The 20,988-nt window shown below is 54.4% G+C and overlaps 1 protein-coding gene across 4 annotated transcripts in view; it reads left to right on the forward strand.

Moving 5' to 3' along the window:
• The first annotated feature begins 1,383 nt into the window (after positions 1-1,383).
• The window catches only part of SH3GL1 (SH3 domain containing GRB2 like 1, endophilin A2), a 28,357-nt gene continuing 8,752 nt past the window's right edge, over positions 1,384-20,988 (forward strand). For all 4 annotated transcript variants that reach the window (XR_009820422.1, XM_062015254.1, XM_062015255.1 and 1 more), the window contains exons 1-4: positions 1,384-1,545; positions 19,043-19,111; positions 19,224-19,296; positions 19,951-20,094. Coding sequence is in view for 3 of the 4 variants with exons in the window: in XM_062015254.1 (XP_061871238.1) it covers positions 1,501-1,545; positions 19,043-19,111; positions 19,224-19,296; positions 19,951-20,094 (331 nt within the window). In the remaining variant the exon portion in view is untranslated. The remainder of the gene's footprint in view (positions 1,546-19,042; positions 19,112-19,223; positions 19,297-19,950; positions 20,095-20,988) is intronic.

Consider the following 20,988-nt stretch of genomic DNA (forward strand, 5'->3'; position numbering starts at 1 on the left):
GGCGGCGGCTGTCAGTCTGGCGCGCTGGAGGCGCTGATTGGGTGGTTGTGTTAGGGCCAGCGGGATGCCGCTCGGTGTTTAAGCCTGGCCTCGGGGCCTGGCCGCCCGCGCGGCGGGAACCGGGGCAGCGGCAGCGCGGCCCCGGGGACGGCTCCGGAGAGCCTGGAGCCGCCTTTCCGTAGCACCGGGCACAGGGGCGCAGCCGCCCGCCGCGCCGCGTCACTCAGCGGCCGCAGCCAGCGCGCGAAATGGCGGCGCCGCCGGCAGCCAATAAGCGGCCGCCGCGGGGCGCGCAGGCGCGGGAGGGTCACACGGCTACCGCGAGGGACTGTGGGAGTTGTAGTTCGGCGGCGCCCCGTTTCCTCTGCGCTGCCGTGGCGGGTCCCGGCCCTGTCACCCCCCGCAGCCTGCAGCGGGGCTGCGGCTGCCGTGCCCCTGATGGCCACGCTGCTTCTGACCCCACCCGGGACGCCACCGGCCTTCCCGCTCCCCTGGGCACGCTGCTGGCTCCTGGTCAGCCGCTGGCACCAACCTCCCCAGCTCCTTTCCAGCCCCTGCCCCTGCCTGAAGCGCGGCCTGGGACTCGTGTGGCCCAAGGGCAGCACCCGGCACTTGCCTTGGTTCAACCTCCTCCCTCGGCCCAAGGCTCCCGCCCTCTGCAGCCCCTTCCTGCCTCACACACACCCGCCCAGCTCTGTGTCATCACACACCAAGCAACTGAGACCACCAAATCCACCTCTAGAGCTGCCCCAGCCCCTGCTCAAGCAGCTTCCCCTGGCTCAGGGGCACAGGAACGTGTCCAGGTGGGGTTGGAAACCTCCTGAGAAGGAGCCTCCACACCCTCCCTGGGCAGCCTGGGCCAGGGCTCCCTCACCTCAGCACCAAAGGACTTTCTCCTCCTGTGCCAGGGGCACTGCCTGTGTGCCAGCCTCTGCCCCTTACCCCTTGTCCTGCCACTGGCCACCACAGAACAAAGTGGCACCTCCTGACCCTTTCAGGACCCTTTAGGTACTTGTCAGTGCTGCTGAGGTGCCCCTGAGCTCAGGCTTCTCCTCTCCAGTGGAGCAGCCCCAGGTCTCAGCCTTTCCTCCTCACACACGTCCCATCCCCTCAGCGTCTCGGTGTCCCTGCCCTGGCCTCTCTGCAGCACGTCCCTGTCCCCGGGGGGCGCAGCGTGCGGCTCCCGATCCCCCGAGCTGATTCCTCTGCTCCTCCCTCGCTGTTCCCCCGCGTCCCTGCGCGCCCGGCCCGCCGCGATGGCTCCCCGCCCGCCGCCGGCAGGGGCCGCACGGGTCGCTGTGGCGGCGGCCGCGCTCCGCCGGGCCGGCAGGGGGCGGGGCGGGGCGGGGCGGGGCGGGGCGGCGCTTCCTGGCGGCGGCGGCGGAAGCGGCGGTTGGGCCGGGCCGGGCCGGGTCGGGCTCTTGCGCGCTGAGGCGATTCGCCGCCCCCCCCCCCCCTCCTTCCCCCCCTCAGGCATCCCTCGGCCGAGCCGGCGGCAGCATGTCGGTGGCGGGGCTGAAGAAGCAGTTCTACAAAGCGAGCCAGGTGAGGCACCGCGACCCGCCGCGCTTCCCGTATCGGTGGCCGCTCTGAGCTTCGGTGACACCTCCCCTCCCTCCCCCTTCCCCCCTGTCCCGGCCGCGGCTCGGTGTTGCCCCGGTAGCCGCCGTTGTTCTTCCCCTCCCGGTCCGGTGCCGGTCCGTCTCCGCCGGGTATCGATCAGCCGTAGCCGTGTCCGGTGGCCCCTCGCCGGTGGCCCAGCTCCCCGCGCTGTCCCGGGGTTGTACTTCCCACTTGTCTGGGTGCCCCCAGCATCCCCCGGCTTTCCCCTCCCGCTGTATCGTTCTGTCTGGCCGTGGCGGGGCAGACCCCGCTGTGGCTCCTCGAACCCTCAGGGGATCCTGGGGGTTCCCTGTCCCACACCCTCCGGGCCCCATCACAGAAACTCATCGGCTGTGGGCTTGGAGGCTCCGAGGGTTTGGGTGTCAGGGCGGGGATGCGCTGCCCACCCGCCCCCAAAGTGGTCCCTGAGCGCTCGGCCCCACCGTGGCACCGAAGCTCCTCGGTGGCTGAGATGCCGTTGGACTTCCCAAGCAGAGCGGCTCAAGATTGTAGCCAGAAGCCACCATCCCCTGTAACTGCAGCTGCAGCCCAACCTGGGGAAGCTGCCGCTTCCCGGAGAGCCGCTGGTGTCAGGGTGTTGGGGTTGCAGAGCCTTGGCCCCAGTGGGTAACAGTTGGGGGATGTTGGAAAAAAACCTTGTTGGATGCGTGACTTTTCTTTCTAGCCAAAGCAAGAATTGATCCCAACATTGATTGCTCTGGCAGTAAACAGCGAGTTTGTGTCATCCTAAAGCAAAGGTTGGCGAGTGTGGCTGCTCACAGGTCAGGGGGCTGCAGCTCTTCCTCCCCAGATGTGCGAATCTGCTTCTAGCAGGGTTCACAAACACTTTCTCCCTCAGCCTCTGCCAAAGGCAGCCCTTCCCCATCCTCCTGAGCAGAATCCTCCTTCCTTCAGCTTGTGAACATCGCTGAAATCAGCAGTTGGGAATTGTTTTAATGGCTGTTGGTAACAGCTCAGGACTCACAAACGCTCCTCTGCTTCCCCTGGTCGCTGCTTGTCTCCCCCTCCTTTAATTTTAAGATGAATTTTACACCAGACCAGAGCACAGGCACAAAGTTGAAACCCTTTTGAAGCTCAGCCCCAGCCTGTTTGCTCCGTGCATTGCCTCCTTTCTTGCCTGTGTTTACCAAAAAGCATTTTGCTTAAGCAGCAAAGCAAAAGACCAGATTCCTGAAGTCATTTCCCCACCCCCTTCCTCACAAACCCCTGTGTCACGGGGAGGGGGGAGTGTTTATGCTTTCCATGGGGGGAAGGTTGTGCTGAAAACTTGCTGGAGGAGGATTTTGCTGGTGTGGATGTGCCGTGGTGGTGTCTCAGGGCAATTAGAGGTGAAAGCTCAGGGATGAGTCAGGAGCAGCGCCTTTAGAAAGTCTAAAAACGTCACTTTAAGACACTTGATGGAACCTTCCAAGGGAGGAATGATTGTAAAGTGAAGTTCTGTGTGGGTTTTGGTGGGGAGTGGGGTGTTAACAGGTCTTTTTGGTGGTGGTGGTGTTTTTTGCTCTTAAAAACAAGCATTTACTGCTTGTGGAGAAACTAAACCCAGTGCAGCTGTCTGGGGAGAAGGGACTTGCCCAGTGCTGGGACTTGGTGGCCTGTTTGCCTCTCATCCATGTGTGCATGTACTTAAGCAATTCCACTGTGTTTGGTGGTGTGATAAGTGGGAGATGAGGTGGATTTGTGAGCTCTCCCATGGCTCTTGCTGCTGCAGGGTTTGGGGGAGCTGATTGAGGCAGAAGAAGCCGAGTTTGGTGTGAGGTTTTCTGTTGGTGTCGGTGGAGTGATTTGCTTTGCAGAGACCAGAAGGGACATGGTTCTCTTTTGGAGGTGCTGCCACGCCCTTTGCAGTGCCCTGCTGATGGGGACACGGGTATCTGTGCTTTAGAGGTGCTTTCACTGAGTTTCTGGCTCCAGTTTGGCTATTTTTCTGTTTTCTCCCTTCCCTTTCCACCCTCCTTCCCTTTCCCTCCACTGGTCCCACTCCTCAGCCACCCCTTGGCTCAAAGAGGACGATTAGTTATTTTTTTGGCTCACTTCAAGCTGTTGGAAGCTGCCAAAACCAAACATGTGGAAGATCTTTCCTAAAACGTTACGTTTCCTTCCACGTCTCTTCTCAGCTGAAGGAAAACAGAGCCAAGGCCTGCAAGGATCCCAGCACCACTGGAGTGGCAGGTTTGGGATCCCCCCCACTACCTCCCCACACAATTCAAGGAGCCAGTTTAGCCTCCTTGGGAGCCAGAGGGAGCAAGGCTTGGCTCGTGGGCTTCAGCTGTCTGATTCCTGCCAGCCCACATCTTCCCTGGGTGAGGCAACTGGGCGCCCACACACAGGAGAGAGCCCAGAGAGTACCCTGGAAAAAACAAACCCAACATAAAGTCACGCTGGCAAATGCTGCAGATGGTGAGCAGTTCTGTGTGTGCATCCAGAACAGGTTTTGCTAGTTCACAGCAAAATGTTCTTTCAAAAGAAGTTTAAAAAAAAAGAAAAGAAAAGCTGTAGAAAACATTGTCACAAAGGGAAAGAAAGGAAACAACAACAGGAATGGCTTTGAGCTCCAGACCGAGCTGGGACTGGGGTGGGAAGTTCCTGCCTGCAGGTATGGGACAGTCTGCTCATGGCCAGTGTCCAGCCTTGGTCTGTCAGAGTCCACTCAGGAATTTGCAGGAAGCTCATGATGTAGAAACAGCTTCATTTGTGCCCTTTGCTTTTCCTACAGACCAGTGTTCAGTCCTGCAAAAGCCTGTGTGAAGGGCTTGGCTAAGGTAGGCCATGGGAAGCAGGGTGCCTGTGCCGTGTCTGGGTCAATCTGATTTACTGAGTGTTGAGTTGGTTTAATAGAACCAAAGAATGGTGGGGGCTGGAAGGGCCCTGCAGAGCTGCCCCAGCCCCTGCTCAAGCAGGTTCCCCTGGCTCAGGGGGCACAGGAACGTGTCCAGGTGGGGTTGGAAACCTCCTGAGAAGGAGCCTCCACACCCTCCCTGGGCAGCCTGGGTCAGGGCTCCCTCAGCTCAGCACCAAAGGACTTTCTCCTCCTGTGCCAGGGGCACTGCCTGTGTGCCAGCTTATGGCCAGTGCTCCTAATACACTACTTGTGCACTTGGTTTGTCACTGCTTGTGTGCAGAGCAGCAGCCCAGCCTGGCACCAGCAGGTTTATCACCAGCTGATTTGAAGGGAGAAGCCCCAGGGTGGAGGCAGGGCTGTTCTGATACAGTGCTGCTGAATGTGTCCCCTCCCAGGCAGGACTCTCCTTCCTGGGGTTACCCACAGCTCACTCCCTGGAGATGGGGTGAATCTGGGGAGCAGTGAGCTGTGCCCCCTCCATAGCCCATCTTGGAGTGGCATCATCATTTTGGTTGGCAAAGCCCCTGAAGCTGCTGCAGTCCCAGCCCTCCCCTCACCCTGCCCAGCCCAGCACTGACCCACAGCCCTCAGCACCTCAGCCCCATGGCTTTGGGATCCCTCCAGGGCTGGGCACTCCCAGAGCTCCCTGGGCAGCCTGGCACAGGGGCTCACACCCTTCTCAGGGAAGAAGCTGGATGAGCTCTCGAGGTCCTTTCCAACCCTCACCATTCTGGGATTCTGTGACGATTCCTCCTGCAGTGGCTTTGTGCTGTGCTTTCAGACGTGGAGGTTCTTCCTTTGTTTCCCAGATGATACCTTTTAGCAGCTGCCCTTTTTTAAAGCACAAGTCTGTCCTTTTAGCAGCTGACTCTCTGGGCTTTCTCTCTAGGCAGGAGATGCCTTTGCTCTGTACACAGATGGGTGGTGGGTTTCTGTGGACATCCCAGATGTGCTGTGCAGCACAGGATCTCCTGCTGGAAGAGAAACAGGAAGCACAGCATGCAAGAGAGCCTTCCACGTGGAAAACCAAACCCAGGAGGCCCCTTTCCCTGGCCAGAGCTTCTCTGTTGATCTGACTTGCTGCAAGCGCTTTTGCTTGTGCCTGCCCTTCAGCTCTAGCTCGCTCCTGCTTTGGGGGAGACTGACACACCACCAGTTCAGTGTGTGTTCTCCAACTCACCTCTGCCAGAGTTTAAGTTGCAGATGGTGTCAGGTTGGAGAGGCTTTGGAGAGCTGAGGGAGCAGAGGGTTGTGTTCCCAGGCAGATATCACAGTAGCAGAGAGACTGTAGAATCACAGAAGGGTTTGGGATGCAAAGGACCTTTAGAGTTCATCTCATCCACACTCATTGCACACCAGACCAGACTCTGAGGAGCAGGTGGAGGTGAACAGGTCCCTCCTTGGCTTCTCTGTGCTTTGAGGCTGAGGGCAGAATGAGGAGCAGGTGCCCCAGTGGCACAGGGAGCAGGTCAGGCAGCGTCAGGCTCAAAGTTCCTTATCTATAAATGGGAGTTTGGACTGGGGAGTCAAGGGGTTTTTCTGATTCCTTCACCCTGACGTTCCCTCCCACAGCACCTGATGTTTGCTCTATTAATATTAACCTGGGCTGGAGTCCCCTGCAGCCTCTCAAGATTATCTTTGGATATTAATCTGTTCCTGAGGCTGGAGGAAAGATGACTTTGCTTGAGTGCTGTGTGACATCCCTCTTGCTCAGCTTGCCAGCCAGAGTCCCTGCAGGAAGGAGTCATATTTGGCAGTCAGTCTTCCCCTACACCCCAGGGCCTGGAGTGGTTTTGCTGTCACTGGAGATGGGTGGTTTGGAGATGTCTGTGTTTGCAGATCCACGGATGGGAAGGTGAAAAAGTGATGGAGGATGTGTGTCAGCACACCTTTTGATGAAGGGAATAGACTTCAGCTTGTCCCTGGCCCAGGTGATGATGACTGGATACCTGCAGAGATGCTCACTGTTACAGCTACCTAAAATCTACCTGACATCTACTCCCTGCCTGGGAGTTCTGCTGGATAACAATCCAGTGAATCAGCAACGTGTCCTCCTGGCCAAGAAGGCCAATGGCATTCTGGAGTATATTAAGAAGAGTGTGGGGAGCAGGTTGAGGGAGGTTCTCCTCCCCCTCTGCTCTGCCCTGCTGAGGCCTCATCTGGAGTCCTGTGGCCAGTTCTGGGCTCCCCAGTTGCAGAAAGACAGGGAACTGCTGGAGAGAGGCCAGTGCAGGGACAGCAAGATGCTGAGGGGATGGAACATGTGTGTGAGGAGGAAAGGCTGCAGCCCTGTTCAGCCTGGGGAAGAGAAGCCTGAGCTCAGGGGGATCTCATCAAGATTTATAACTATCTCAAGGGTGGGTGTCAGGAGGATGGGGAGACACATTGTAGTGTCCAGTGCCAGGACAAGGGCTGACAGGCACAAGCTGGAACACACAAAGTTCCACTTAAACACTCCATTGGTGCTGAGGTGAGGGAGCCCTGGCCCAGGCTGCCCAGGGAGGGTGTGGAGGCTCCTTCTCAGGAGGTTTCCAACCCCACCTGGACACGTTCCTGTGCCCCTGACCGAGGGGAAGCTGCTTGAGCAGGGGCTGGATGATCTCTGCAGGGCCCTTCCAGCCCCCACCACTCTGGGATTCCATGACAATGATTGCATGCAGGATCTGTTCATATTAACTCCTTTCCATGCGTGGTTTGTCATCGATGCAGGGCCTGGCACAATGAGGCGTTTTGGCTGGTTAATCATTGAGCTCAACAGCCCTGTAACAGAGCAATTTTCAGCTTTTCTTGGTCTGGAGTCATAGATCTGGAGTCCCAGGCAGGGGATGGCTCATGTCCCTGCAGCACTTACTTTAACTTGGCTTTCCCCCTGTCCTTTGAAGATTGCTTTCACATCAGCAGGCTCCAAGAGTCGTAAGAACTCTGATTCTCAGAAGGCAAAGACAGAAAAGAGAGGTGGAAAACTCCATCTCTGCTGCTCCATTTGCTCCCCTTCTTGTTTCTGATGTCAAAGAGGGAAAGTGTCAGCCTGTGTTTGCAGCTGAGGGAGTGTGGGACGGGGGGAGGATCCGTGACTCAGGGCTGAGGGGGGATTGTGTGGCATTAGCAGCGCTGATTCCTCCTCCTCCTCATCTCACTGTGTGTGTGGCTGCCCAGCTGCCTCGGGGCTGCCTGGCTGCACTTACCTATTTCTCTGCTTTTACATGTTATAGGTGAACTCTTGAAAGTGGACATTGCCATGGGGGATGGTTTCTGGATGGGGTGGAAGGAAATCCTTCCTCCCTCTTCTCCCTGCCAATACTTTCCTCCTGGGAAAGAGCAAAATAGGGATGAGATCAGGCAGACTGGCCTGTAAAAGCTGATTCATTTCTCTAGCACATTTTTCCCCCTCCTTCCTTTCTGTCCCTCACCCCTCCATATGCCAGTGCCTTTTGCCAGGGATGGCAGCCCGTGCTGGGAGCAGGGCAGCTCCTCCTGCACAAGACTGCAGAAATAGCAATGTAAAAATGAGAACTGTGGGCTGCCTTTGGGGTTTGGTGCCCCTCAGGGGGACAGTTGTCTGCAGTGGGGCGTGAGGGGTTATCCCAGGACCCGAGGCTGCTGCTGCCTGTGTGGCTGTTGCTGGCCCTTCTGTTCACAAGCAGGACACTGAGCTGTCGAAACGACCAGAGATGAAATAAATCCTTAATCCAGAAGGTCTTGGGTTTGTAATGCCAGCTGAACTCATTCACATGGAAACTCAGTGATGCAGTGAGATGCTGATGCTGTTTCATAAGGCTCCCGTGTTGCACAGGCTGTGCCTGTGGGTCCTTTCCAGCGCCTTCATTGAGCTGATGAAATCGTCAACCTGAGCTGTGAAGTCAAGAAGCCGAAGCTGGAGCGTGTGGGAGGTTGCTCCTGGCAAGAGGAGTGACTTTTCCTGCAGATCTGTCCCCTCCCCAGTGCCATGGCAGTGTCCCAGCCTCCCCCCTGGGCAGCAGATGGGGCTGTGTGCAGGGCTGAGGCGGATCCAGGCTCCTTGGTCTGGAAAAGCCCCTCAGCACTGCGTAGCTTCCCTTTGCCCAAACTGCTGTGTGACGTGCCTTAGTGTGAGATTCAGCCCCTCTTGGCCTCTCCTTGTGAGAATAAAAGCAATCATTAGTTTAAGTGCTTTAACAAGGCTTCCTGTTCCTCTTCCCCTCACCCCCCCATCCCTTTAGGAAGCGATGCTGGGGCTTTCAGGAACAGGTTCCTGTTGACGGGAAGGGGCTGTGTTTGGCCCAAACTGGAGAGATAAACAAACCTCTCCTGGGGGCCTCTCCAGCCCCCACGTGCTGGATGTGGGTTTGCCAACAGAACCCAGGGCTGCTCCTGAGCTCTTCGTAGAATGCTGGGGCTGGAAGGGCCCTGCAGAGCTGCTGCAGCCCCAGCCCCTGCTCCAGCAGCTTCCCCTGGCTCAGGGGCACAGGAACGTGTCCAGCTGGGGTTGGAAACCTCCTGAGAAGGAGCCTCCACACCCTCCCTGGGAAGCCTGGGCCAGGGCTCCCTCACCTCAGCACCAAAGCACTTTCTCCTTGTGTTTAAGTGGAACTTTGAGTGTTCCAGCTCATCTTCAACCCTCCAGAGCGTGGGCACAGCCATCCCTGTCACACTGGGGCTGTCTGGCCTTAGGGACACACAATAGTCCCTCCAAGGTCCTGGCCCTGCCCTGCTGCTCCTCTGGCCATCACCAGAGCCTGGGCTGCTCTTGCTTCCAAAAAACACCTCCTAGCCCATGGCATGTGTAATTAGCTCTGCTGCTGACAGCTTATTAACACAACTAGTCTTTTTTCTTTTAAAGCCACTGGGAGTTTTAGGAGCTTCCTATCTCCTAATACCTGGTTATTAATAAAGTTCATGATACTGTCACTAATTGGATTGCTGTTCTGCTCAAAAAAAAAGGGGGAATTAAATTCATCTCCATAATGAAATTCTGTCTTCAGACAGAAGATAAAATTTGCATGATTAAAGCTTGAAAAGGCTCTTTCTAATGGAGAAAATGCCTCGTAATTCATCCCAGAGCCTAAAGCCCAGGCTCTACCTTCTTATTAGCCCAGACTTTATTCACCAATGATAATGTAAGAGCCACTTTCTTGACCAAATCTGTTCTGGCTTCACAGCCCTGGCTACATTTAAACTTAAATCTTGCCACCTTCATGACAAAAAAAGGCAGAAAACCAGTCAACAATTATCCACACACAAGCAAATCCTTCAGTGTAACAAGGTGCTGTTGGCTTTAGGTGTTTGGTGCCAAACATTGTGGGCTTTTCTCCCTCCCCTCCTGATTTTCCTCACTGGAAGCTCTGTGCTGGAGCATTTAGAAAACATCTTGTTTGTGGCTGACACGTCTCTGTGCACATGCTGTTGGATGGGTTTCAGGGCCACTGGTCAGGCACAAATCTGGAGTGCCAGATGTTGGGGCAGCTATTCTAGTAAAGCTCCTCCTAATTGTATTGGGGGGATTTTAAAATCCCTTTGCACTTTTGTTCCCTGACAGGGATAATGGAAATGTTATCTGCCAGAGTTTCTGGTACACCTATTGCCCCTGCTGCAGGGCAGAAAGGCAGTAGCCACACACCCACAGTGTCCTCAAACCAAACTGCAAGGTGCTGGGGGAGAGGTTTTCACATTTCAACCAGTCTGAAATGAGCAGTAGTGAGTAAAACAAACAAAAAAGGGAGTTGGCATCATCTTGCACGGGCTGGAAGCATGACAGAGGAGCTGGCATGGGGAAGGCTGCTGTGCTGAGCTCTCAGGGAGCAATGCAGGAGCCTGCACACGGGGCTGGGTTGCTCCTGGCAGGCTGAGGGATGTCTCTTCACTCATTCCCCCTCTCCTTTTCCTTAGGATGCTGTGCTCTGCTCTGATAGCCACTAAGCTTTTCCTACTATTCAAATGAACAAGGAAAACACCTATTTACAATGTTCTCGATGATTTCTCTCCCCTCTTTGATGTTTGTGTACACTGAGATCTCACTAGGTCTGTCCTGGAGGGTTTTTTGCTTGGCCAACACTGTTGGTATTAAACGTGCTCTGCATGGGGCTCCCTCTGCCCCCTCCAAGCCAGGAAGAGGGTTTTTTTGCCTTCTCTTTGATGGAGTTGAACTCAGGATCTTTTTTTGATCTCCCTTTTGTCTGTGAACCTGCCTGGGAACTCACCTTGCCTCTGCCCTGAGCTCAGTAGTGCTGGTTGCCACCCAAAACTGGTTGTAGCCTTGAGGTCATTGCTCTCCGTGTCCCATCAGCCTGGCTTGTTCTTGTCACGCTGCAAATCCAGAGCTGCTTCTGCCTCCTTTGATAGTCTCTGGGCCCTGTTGCTGTTCCCTGGGTGATGCCAGTTAGTGTCATGCACCTCAGGGAGGTGCTTTTTCATCTGTGTTGGTTTGCACAGGGAGCAGGAATCCCATCAGCTGCTGTTTTGCAGGCTGTCCCGTGTCCTGTTTTCCCCAGGGACACACAGGTGTCATGAGCTCTCCCATTCCTTACTTTTTCGCCCCCTTTGCCCTTTGTGAAATCCTCAGGAGTGGCACAGGCTGATCCTCCATATGCTGACCAAAGGACAGGACTGCTGGTTGCTCTGCTTGGGTTTGTTGAAGCTTTGCTGAAGGGCAAATGGAGGGTTGCAATCAGCAGGAGGCACTTGTGGTGCTTTGTAACCAGTGGGCTCTGAGTCTCAAACGCCAGGAGCAGCTCATCTGCTTTTCCCCTGGGTCTGCAGAGGTCGGGTGGAGTTGCTGAGAAATGATGGCTCAGCAGCTTTAGGAAAGTCAGGCTGTGATTCACTGAAGCTCTTTCCAGATAGGACGTGGGGAGGTTGGACAGGAAATCTGGAGGCAAGACAAATATTCCATGTTTCCCCTCGGTTTGGGGCACTTCCTCTGAACTGCTGTGGTCACTGCAAGTGGGAGAGGAGAAGAGCATTGCTGGGGCAGAGAGGAGAGCTGCTGCTGTTTGCCTTATGTGTGTTTTTGTTTTCCCTGTGAACTTGACCCAATTATGCTTCATTTTTTTTCTCCCAGCTGAACAGAAACGATGTCTCTGTGGGTACAGAGCACACGAGAAGAAACTAATAATAGGAGCAAATCTTTATGATGCAAAGGGCTGTCTCTATTGGGAGGTTCCCCCTTCCCTGCAGCAGGAACTTTTCAAGTGGCTCCCCATGACAAGCTGCATATTGAAACCTTTCTCCTCTGGGGTGAGTCTGTGTTTTAGGGCAGCGTTGGGCCGCTTTGGCAAGCTGAGCCATCAGCTTCTGCTCAGAGAGGGAAGGAGGCTCTGTCTTTCTCTTGCTGGAAGACTTAGCTTGGAGAGGACTGAGATGAGCACAAGGCCTCTTGCACAGCCATCACAGCCAGTACTGTCACACTACAGACAAGGAAAGGATGAGTCCCTGAGCAACCAGGCAGCGGCTGCAGTGCAGCGTGTGTCTGTGCCCTTCCCCAGCCCCGGCTCTGCCAGCGTAACCTGCTGCTGAATTCGTGCTGTCCTCATTCCTCTGAGCCCATCTGCTGGGTGGAGATGAGTCACTCCATAGATAGTGCTTTGAGGAGGTGATCTGGCAGGTGGCTCCCTGGAAAGCTGGCTTTGCACGTGGCAGCTCTCTCTCTGTGGTTTCTATATGATAAAGGTTACAACCTCAGGTCACTTTGAAGGCTTCCTGCCTTGTCAGGAGGAATGGAGCTCTTCATTGTTCTGGCCTGACCTTCCTGCTCAAAATCAAGGCAGTATCTCTGGTGTTGGGTGGAGAGTGGCTAGATCTCCAGCTCATATGGTGAGGGGGTGGAAAACTGTTTCCTTCTAGCCACGTTTTCCCGGGGCACGTGTCTGGAGGCAGCGGAGCACCTCGACGTGCCTGTGCACGAGTACGTCGCTACTGCTCGAGTGGCAAGTCTCAGGCTGGACCAGCCCTCATGACAGATGGGAACAGGAAAAATCACACAATCTTAGAACCCTGAGGGCTGGAAGGGCCCTGCAGAGCTGCTGCAGCCCCAGCCCCTGCTACAGCAGATTCTCCTTGCTCAGGGGGCACAGGAATGTGTCCAGGTGGGGTTGGAAACCTCCTGAGCAGGAGCCTCCACACCCTCCCTGGGCAGCCTGGGCCCCCATCCTCCTGATACCCACCCTTTAGGTACTTAGAAGTGTTGGTAAGATCCCCTTTCAGCCTTCTCCAGGCTAAGCAGCCCCAGGTCTCTCAGCCCTTTCCCATGAGAAGGATGTTCCAGTCCCCTGATCATCTTTGTAGCCCCACAGAAGTAAAGTTCAGGAGAAGACTGGGAGTTGGATAACAAAGTAAAAGTGTGCCTATGAGCAGGGAGATGAGACAATGTAGGTGGCCAGTGGAGCAGTCAGGTGTCCCATGGCAGCCCCAGGGGTAGGGCTGGTGTTAGGAGCCAGCAGCAGAGCAGCAGGAGTGCCAGAGCTTCAGCTGCTGTTCCTCTTTCTCTGGTTTGTCCCACAGCCCGATGGGGATCTGAGAAATGGTGAGACAGTGTCTGCCGAGTCACATCCACCTTCTGTTTTTAGCTCTGCTGTTAACCTGCTCTTGACAGCAGGCAAATTGCTTCCTCTCCTGCTCTTTCCTCTTCTAGCACTTGTTCTTCTCTCCTTAGAGTGGCAGCTTTTGGGGTGAGAAGGACCAGTGAGTGTGACGGAGCTCAGCCTCGCAGGACCACGGAGCTGTTGGGTGCCTCCGTGCTTCAACCTGCTAGGGAACATGCCTTCCCCTTTGTTATGAGGCTGCTTGTAATTGTTCATCCCCTGTGCCACACAATAAACTCTTAGATCTTGTTTCTTCTCCTTAAAGTAGGTCAGAAGTTGCTCAGCTCAGTGTGTGCTTTGCTGAGGGTGTGTCAATCCCTCCTTAAACCGGGCCGTCTGCTGCCTCCCGAGGATGCCTTCCATGTTCATTAAAGAAAAACCCCAACCCAGCCTTCAAAGCCTCTGAGGAGGCAGAATACAGTCAGAGCTACAAAACATGAGTAGAGCTGCAGGCTGGCTGGGGAGAAAAGAGGTGTGTGTGGTGTTAAAGCTCTTGCTGGGTTTGCTGCTGCTGCTCCATGAGAACTGGCCAGTCACCACTTCCCAGTTCCCAGCCTCCTGTGTGGGCAGAGCTGGGGATGGACCCAAAATGCTGAGGCCTCCACATGATGTGGGTGTGCTCTGGATCCCAGCAGGTGTCTGCTGTCACACCAGCACCTTCCAGTCTGGCCTCGTTTCCAAGGATGACACCAGGAAGGTGACCATCAGCTTTGAATGACACTCTGTGGTGGTGCAGAGGGACAGGCAGCAGCAGAGCTCAGACAAAGCCCTTGGCCTTGAGACCCCTCCCAGGCCAGGCTGGTTCTGTGGGGGCAGAGCAATGTGGGGTGCTCAGGGGACACCACTGAGCTCCTGCCTCTCCCAGGCATGTCATTAGGAGAGTGTGTTTGGAAGAGGCTCTTTTTTGGGCTCTCCAGCCCTGCCATTGCCAAACCCCACTGATTACAACTGAGTGACTAAACCCATTTGCTGCCCATCTGTTTGACAGCCTAAATCCACACGCAGCAACCGAGTGAATTGTCACGTTGCCTCCACAGAGCTGCGACTGCCCAGCTGCCTCTTCCCCTCTGATGATACAGTCCCAGTGAAGATGACCCACAATTAGTTTAGACTTGATGCCAGGGGGTCACACCTTGCTGAGCTGGAGCAGTGGCCTTGGCTTTATTTAGGTCTTAGAGAGCATCCCACAGATCTGTGCCTCTGGGCACGACTGAAACTGAGAACTAGCAATCCCTGCTTCTCCTTAATTGCTGCTTCTCCTTGTGTCTCCCAGGCTGCTGTGTTGTGCTCCTGCCCTCTTCAGCTGGGGTTCCAAATATCTACAGCACTTGTAAAATGATTTTGTGGGCTGGCTTTTTCCACTGGACTTGGCTCTTTCCTGATGAAGGGAGCCAGGGTGGAGCTGGCAAGTCTGTTTGCTCATCTGTGAGGGGTGTTCCTTAATTTCTCAAAGGGAACTTTGAGAGGCAGAGAGTGGTGAGGAGGAAGAGGAAAGCTTTGACACACCAGTGTCTGGAGGGATAAGGTTTTCATTCTACTGCAGACAACTGTTTGGAATGCAAGGATGGTGGATGTTTGATGTGTTATAAATAGGGCTGACTGCTAGGGAAAAAGAAAGCAAGTGAAAAAGATACCACTTGTGTTTCTCTTGCTGTGTTTTGCTTGTTCAAGGCTGGACAAGTTAGGGACAGTTTCCCATTTTAAAGTAGCTGAATGGCAGAATATCAGAATCAGGTAAAGTCCCATGGGAAAGCTGCTTATTAGTAGGAAATGAGCCTGGGTTTTAGCCCCTGGAGAAGAGCTGAAGGGACGTCAGCAGCACTTACAAGGACCTAAAGGGTGGGTGGCAGGAGGATGGGGTGATGCTTTTTTCTGTTGTCTCCAGAAGCAGCACAAGAGGTAATGGCCATAAGCTGGAACACAGGCAGTGCCCCTGGCCCAGGAGGAGAAAGTCCTTTGGTGCTGAGCTGAGGGAGCCCTGGCCCAGGCTGCCCAGGGAGGGTGTGGAGGCTCCTTCTCAGGAGGTTTCCAACCCCACCTGGACACGTTCCTGTGCCCCCTGAGCCAGGGGAAGCTGCTTGAGCAGGGGCTGGATGAGCTCTGGAGGGCCCTTCCAACCCCCACCATTCTATGATTCTCTGAACAGTTCCTTTTGAGGAGGGGCAAGTGGATTTAGAGTCTGAAGTTGGGAGCAGCCACACCACCCTCCCTTGTTTCTCTCCCCCTCACGCTGTAGAAGTGGAGCCCTCTCATCACGCCCCGCTTCCCGCTCCGTACACATACCACTGCCTCTCCCATGGCCAGCCTCCTGCCACAGCAGCTACTTTCAACAATGGCTCTTTCATTTCTAAGGGTCATCCACCACGTGCAGCCATGCAGTGGGTTTGGAACAGTGAGGGGAAGTCAGGACTGTTCACCTTCCCACGCCCCTGTGAAGGAAAGTGGTGGAAGCCCCTGTGAATTGATGCTCTTACAAATGAAGCTGCAGAAACCATGAAGCATAGCTGCAAGTGGCCCGTGGGGGGCAAGAAGTGGCTGTGTCTCATCCCTTTGGATTTGTTCTCCTGCCAAGGAAGCAGGCTGGATGCTGTTCTCCTGGACATGCTCGGCTGGGGTGGGAGCCCTGCACCAGCTTTGATTTCCGTGCACCTCCCTACTCTCTGATCTCAGGTCCCAGCTATCTAGGGCATATTTTAACTGCCAGCATCCTTTTAATTAAACACAAATAGGAAGCAAGGGATTGATTCCTGGCTTCTCTGTTGGAGTCTGTGTGCTCCATCTGCCTCAGCCCTCTTCCCCCACCCCACAGCCTGGCATTGGTTGGGGTGCCAGGTAAACAACCATCCCATTTTGAAGCAGTTTTTCCCTCTTTGGGCCATGGCACCCAACTGTATTTGTGCTAATATTTGCTCTTGGAAGCTTTTGGCTTCCACTGCTGTGGCAGTGCAGCTGAGGCTCTGTGCCCTGCTCCCCTCTCTGAGCCATGGCAGGGCTTGCTTCAGGTCTAACCTTTTAGTATGTGTCTCATCCTGGCAAGATTAAAGAAACCAGAGAGTGTAAACTTGTTCTCATCTTTCACACCAAGCCAGGCTTCAGTATAAGCCTGCAAGAAAATATTTAGGCCACTGAATTTGGTTAATGGCTTGCATGTCTTGCCTTGCCAGTCCTTTCACTGGGTTCAAATCTCTTTTGTTGCAGCATTCATGAGAGGTTAGGTCCACAAGCAGGGGAAGACAGTCACATCCCAAGTCTTCTCTTGGCTGCTTGAGAGATAAAGAACTGTCACTACATCCTCAAAAATGTCCCCAAACTGCTCCCTGGAGGAAGCTGTGCAACATTTCACTGAGTGCCCTACAGAATCCCTCAGTGGTGGGGGCTGGAAGGGTCCTGCAGAGCTCCTCCAGCCCCAGCCCCTGCTAAAGCTGGTTCCTCTCAATCAGGGGGCACAGGAACGTGTCCAGGTGGGGTTGGAAACCTCCCAAGAAGGAGCCTCCACACCCTCCCTGGGCAGCAGCCGCCTGTTTGCCAACCTCTGCAGGCAGCAGGATGAGCTGCACCATGTGGCACTGGGAAACTTGGCTCCCAGTCCTGTCATGAAGCTCTAGGTTAAACAAGGAGCTGCTGAGGGCTTCTCCTGGCTCAGGTCTCAGCCAGGACTGGAGAATGGGATCTGCATGGGTTTATCTTCCTGCTTGCTGATGGGTTTGAGGTGTGGGGATAGGGATGGAGCTCTGAGGGGTGGCACAGTCCCTCCTCCTTCCCTCCCATGATGAAACCTCCCAGTTTAATTAGAGCCAACAGGGAGAGAACCTCAACTGTATTATTCCTTCACAGCAGGGCACCAGTGGCATTTCTTGGATGTCAAAAGGAGGATTAAATTAGTCTGCAAGTGAGGTTTGGGGTTTTTTTTTTACCTCCTTCACATCTCTAGCAGGGTGTTAAGCCTCCAAAGTCTCTGTGGTGATGAGTGCCTTTGACATGGCATGCAGACTCTGGTTGCAGCAGAGCTCCCTGCCAGGGGAATGATTTGCAGCTTTCTGGGCTGCAGATGCAAGCATGAGGTGAAGTGGGAATCGAATTGCTGGGGATAATTACACCCTGGCCAGGTGTATTCATGAGTAAAGGAGCTTCCTGGCCTCGTGACCTTTGCAAAAGCCCCTCTCTGGTTGCAGAGCCTGCTGGGGACAGGCAGGAGCGAGCCTTGCTGTGCTGAGCTTGCCTTGGCAGGCAGAGCAACTGCTTCATGGGCTGCTTTGGTTTGGGGGTTTATTTTGTCTAGAGAGGAACATGCACCTCCTCAGCTCAGAGCTGGCTCACAGGCTGTGTGCTGGCACCCAAAACCAGCAAGAAATCCCACTGGGATCAGCCCATCCACAGGCAGCTGTGGGGTGGCAACATCCCTCTGAGCCTCTTCCATGTGCGGAGCGGTCGGTCGGAAGAGCTCTCCCTGCTCTCCCCCACAACATCTGCATTGCCTCAACAGCTTTCAACCCTCACTGATACCTCCCTGACAAGATGCAAGAAGCTTTTCAGCCATGTCTGCGTGCTGAGCACCAATGGCTGTGCTAAGAACCAGAGCTGAGCACTCAGAGTACTGAAGATCTTTGAATACACCCGCTACTGTTTCTTTTCTCCTCCTTATTTTGGGGTTGGGAAATGAGATTTGGCTGAAATGCTGAAAATCTTGTTCTTCTCTGTTAATAACAAGCATTTGCTCTGTTTGTCCTGCTTGGTAGCTTGATTCTGGAGGGCTGGGTGCTGCAGGGTAGGTAGGAGCACACAGGGCAGTGGCTGGAGCCACAGCTCCAAGTGCTTTTGCAACTGGCTGATTACCCAAAGGCTTTTCCCTCCCTCCCCTTCCTCAGCCCAAAGAACCATTTTGAATCCCCCTGGGAGCAGGAGGGTTCTAGAGGAAGAAAGACTTGATAAAAATCAAGTATTTGATGTTGAAGTAAACAAAGCTGTTATTGTTCATTGGGAGCTGGAGCTGTGACTGCACACAGGAGGAATCCTGGCGATGCCCTGGCGAGCGCTTGGCACTCAGCACCCGTTTCCTAGACGGCTTTTGGTGGCCATCTAGGTAATTTGCTGTCCATTTGGACCAGTTTGGAGCAAGGTAATCACTGATTTTGGCCAATGCATATGTCCTGCATCCCCAGCATGGGGCTGGGAAGGAAATCTGCGTGTGTGTTTGGGCTGCGGGGAAGGACGCTTTGAGGTGGGTTTCATAAGGCGTCTGTTCTCTTTCAGCTGGGCTGGTTGAACGGGGAGGTTTAGGGAACAGGGGTCTTTTCTTAGACCAAGCAATGTTTAGAAGAAAGCTGATAAGCCCTTCACACAAACAGCCAAAAGCAGCTTGTCAAACATCTCACCTTTTCACCACTTTTAGAACAGGCATCAGAGCAGCTTTGATAATGGAGCTGGAAACTTCAGCGCAGCTTTTGCACATCTCTTTATCCTCTGCTTGCAAAGAATTCAAACCCCCTGTGCCCCAGATCCTGAGCTCCTCCTGGGAGCATTTCCCCTGGCAGGGATGGTTTCAGGCTTTGGGAGATCTCTGCTCTCTCCAGACTCTGTTCTTGTGCTGGCTGCTGTGAGCAGAGTGTTCATTCCCTGTCGACTCGCGTTCTGCCGTGTGTGAAACCGAAGCCTCGGCTCCAAATGGAGTCGAGAGACAATCCTGCCGCTCGCTTTTCCCAGCAGGCGTTGGAGCTGGAGCTGTGTGGTGTGATTTAAGGAGCTGTAGAGCTTTTGCTGGGTGAGGAATATCACAGAACCCCGGCTGAGCTGTGCTTTGGGAGGGCAGGACATGCTTGGATCTTTCATGGGGCAGCATTAGCGAAGAGACAACTCTTACTGATGTGCTTTGGGCTGTTCCTGCCGCCTCTGTTCACTCTCAGATGCTCCCTGGACTACCCCTCTTCACCTTCTGTCCCAGGGACTTGCTGCACAAGGCAGATGGAGCTTTAAGCAGTCAGCCACTACCCTGCCTGATTCCCCTTCCCCTGTTGTTTTCCTGCAGCTGGTCAGTGAGAAGGTTGGAGGGGCTGAAGGGACCAAGCTTGACGATGACTTCAAGGAAATGGAAAAGGTGAGTAGGGAACAAGAGAAATCTCTTCCATTCCCTGTTTGTCTCCCCTGTGACCTTGCTGAAGCCACGAGCTGATCTTCACTGCTGCTGGGTCATCTTGTCTCTCCTACAGAAAGTGGACCTGACCAGCAAGGCAGTTACAGAAGTATTGACCAGAACAATAGAGTACCTCCAGCCAAACCCAGGTGAGCACCTGGACCTCTCCTGTCCCCTTCCCTCTGCCCCCCAGCTTTCCAGGGAAAGAAGCAGAAGTGGTAGAGAGACATCAGGGCCTTTTTGGCCTGAAAGATGAGTCAGCAGCCCATGTTGAAGATGGGGTGACTCAGGTGAAGACCCAGATATCCCTCTTGCCCTGAGCTGTGTTTCTGCTCTGCAAGATCCTTCTGTTGCTGTTGAACAGTGAAAGAACAGACAGAGCTTTTTCCTTGGACCTAGAGAGGCCCCAAATGAGACTCATTTTTCTTGGGATACCCAGTAAAAATGGTGTTTCTGGACTGGGAAGGGCTGGCTGGCTCTGTAGGCATAGCCTCTGGAGCCTGCTGTCCTGCATGCTTCCAGCCAGCTCACTCAGAGAGTGCTCCAGGGACTATGAGAGGGCTGGGGAAACTCCTTTGGCTTTCACTAGCGAGCTGTGGGGAACTATTTTTGCTTTCTGTCTTGGAAAAGAAACTTCTCTTTGCGTGCTGAATGGTATTTCTGGTAGACAGAGACAATCGGGCTTCTTGGCTTTGGCTCTAGCTCGGGGAACAAAAAACCCACCCAAACCAAACAACTTGGCAGTGCCCAGCAGCTGCTGGCAGCTCCAAGTCATTGCAAACACGGCTGTGGCTCTTTGCCAGCTTCCAGAGCCAAGCTGACCATGCTGAACACGATGTCGAAGATCCGCGGGCAGGTGAAGAACCCCGGCTACCCGCAGTCCGAGGGGCTGCTGGGGGAGAGCATGATCCGCTACGGCAAGGAGCTGGGCGAGGACTCCAACTTCGGTGAGTGGCCCTGGTGGAGGTGGCAAAGGCTGCTGCCAAATCTCCAAGCCCTTTCTCCTAAATTCTGGAGGGGTTGTGTGATCCTTTATGTCACCTAACAGTGCTGGGGGTGGAGGGGGTCCTAAAAGAGGTTTAAAAGCTTCCACTCAGGGCAGTGTGGAAGGAGTGAGCTGAGCTCCAGTGAGCTGAGATCCAGCTGGATCCCAATACGTGGCATCACGTGCAAAGCCACTCCTTGCTGCTCTCTTCTGAAGCACTGAGATCGATTTGCATGGAGGAAAAAACGTGTCCTTGCTTCTGAACTGAACAACAGGGCCGTGGAAACTAGATGGCGCGAGACTGAGAGTCACACAGCGCTGTTTCCAGCTCGAGCTCTGCTCCAGGGAGGCTCCAGCCAAGAAATCTTACTGTGTGTGTGGTGGTTTCTCATAACCACGTGTGACTTGCAGGGTGGAAGTGGGGAAAAACCTTTCAGTGACGTTGATTTGAATCCCCTAAAACGTCAGCCTGCTCTCAGGATGGGCCTGGTGCAGCTCACAGCTGCCTGATGGCATCCAGCATAGAAACCTTCACACCTCAGGCAAATTAACGTCTCTGGCTACTTGGTGGGAGTGATGAAGGAGTCTCTAGAGTGTCTCTGGCCAAGTCAGAGCTCTGCATCACTCTTGGCTTGCAGGAACCAGAGCTATTAGAGAGCAAGGGGGAAGGAAGTCTTTAGAAGAACACCTCAAAGCTGATTTCCTTTAACAGCCTCTCTTTAAAGGAACACTTAACATGATAAACCTCAGTGTCAGTGCTGCATCCCTCCCTAGGACAAGTCACTTGGAGTCATCACCATTGAAATAACTCTTCCTGAATATTTCATCTTGCAGCTGGACAGCAGAGTGGTGTTTT

This window comes from Colius striatus, chromosome 25, assembly GCF_028858725.1.
Source record: "Colius striatus isolate bColStr4 chromosome 25, bColStr4.1.hap1, whole genome shotgun sequence".
Lineage (NCBI taxonomy): Eukaryota > Metazoa > Chordata > Aves > Coliiformes > Coliidae > Colius > Colius striatus.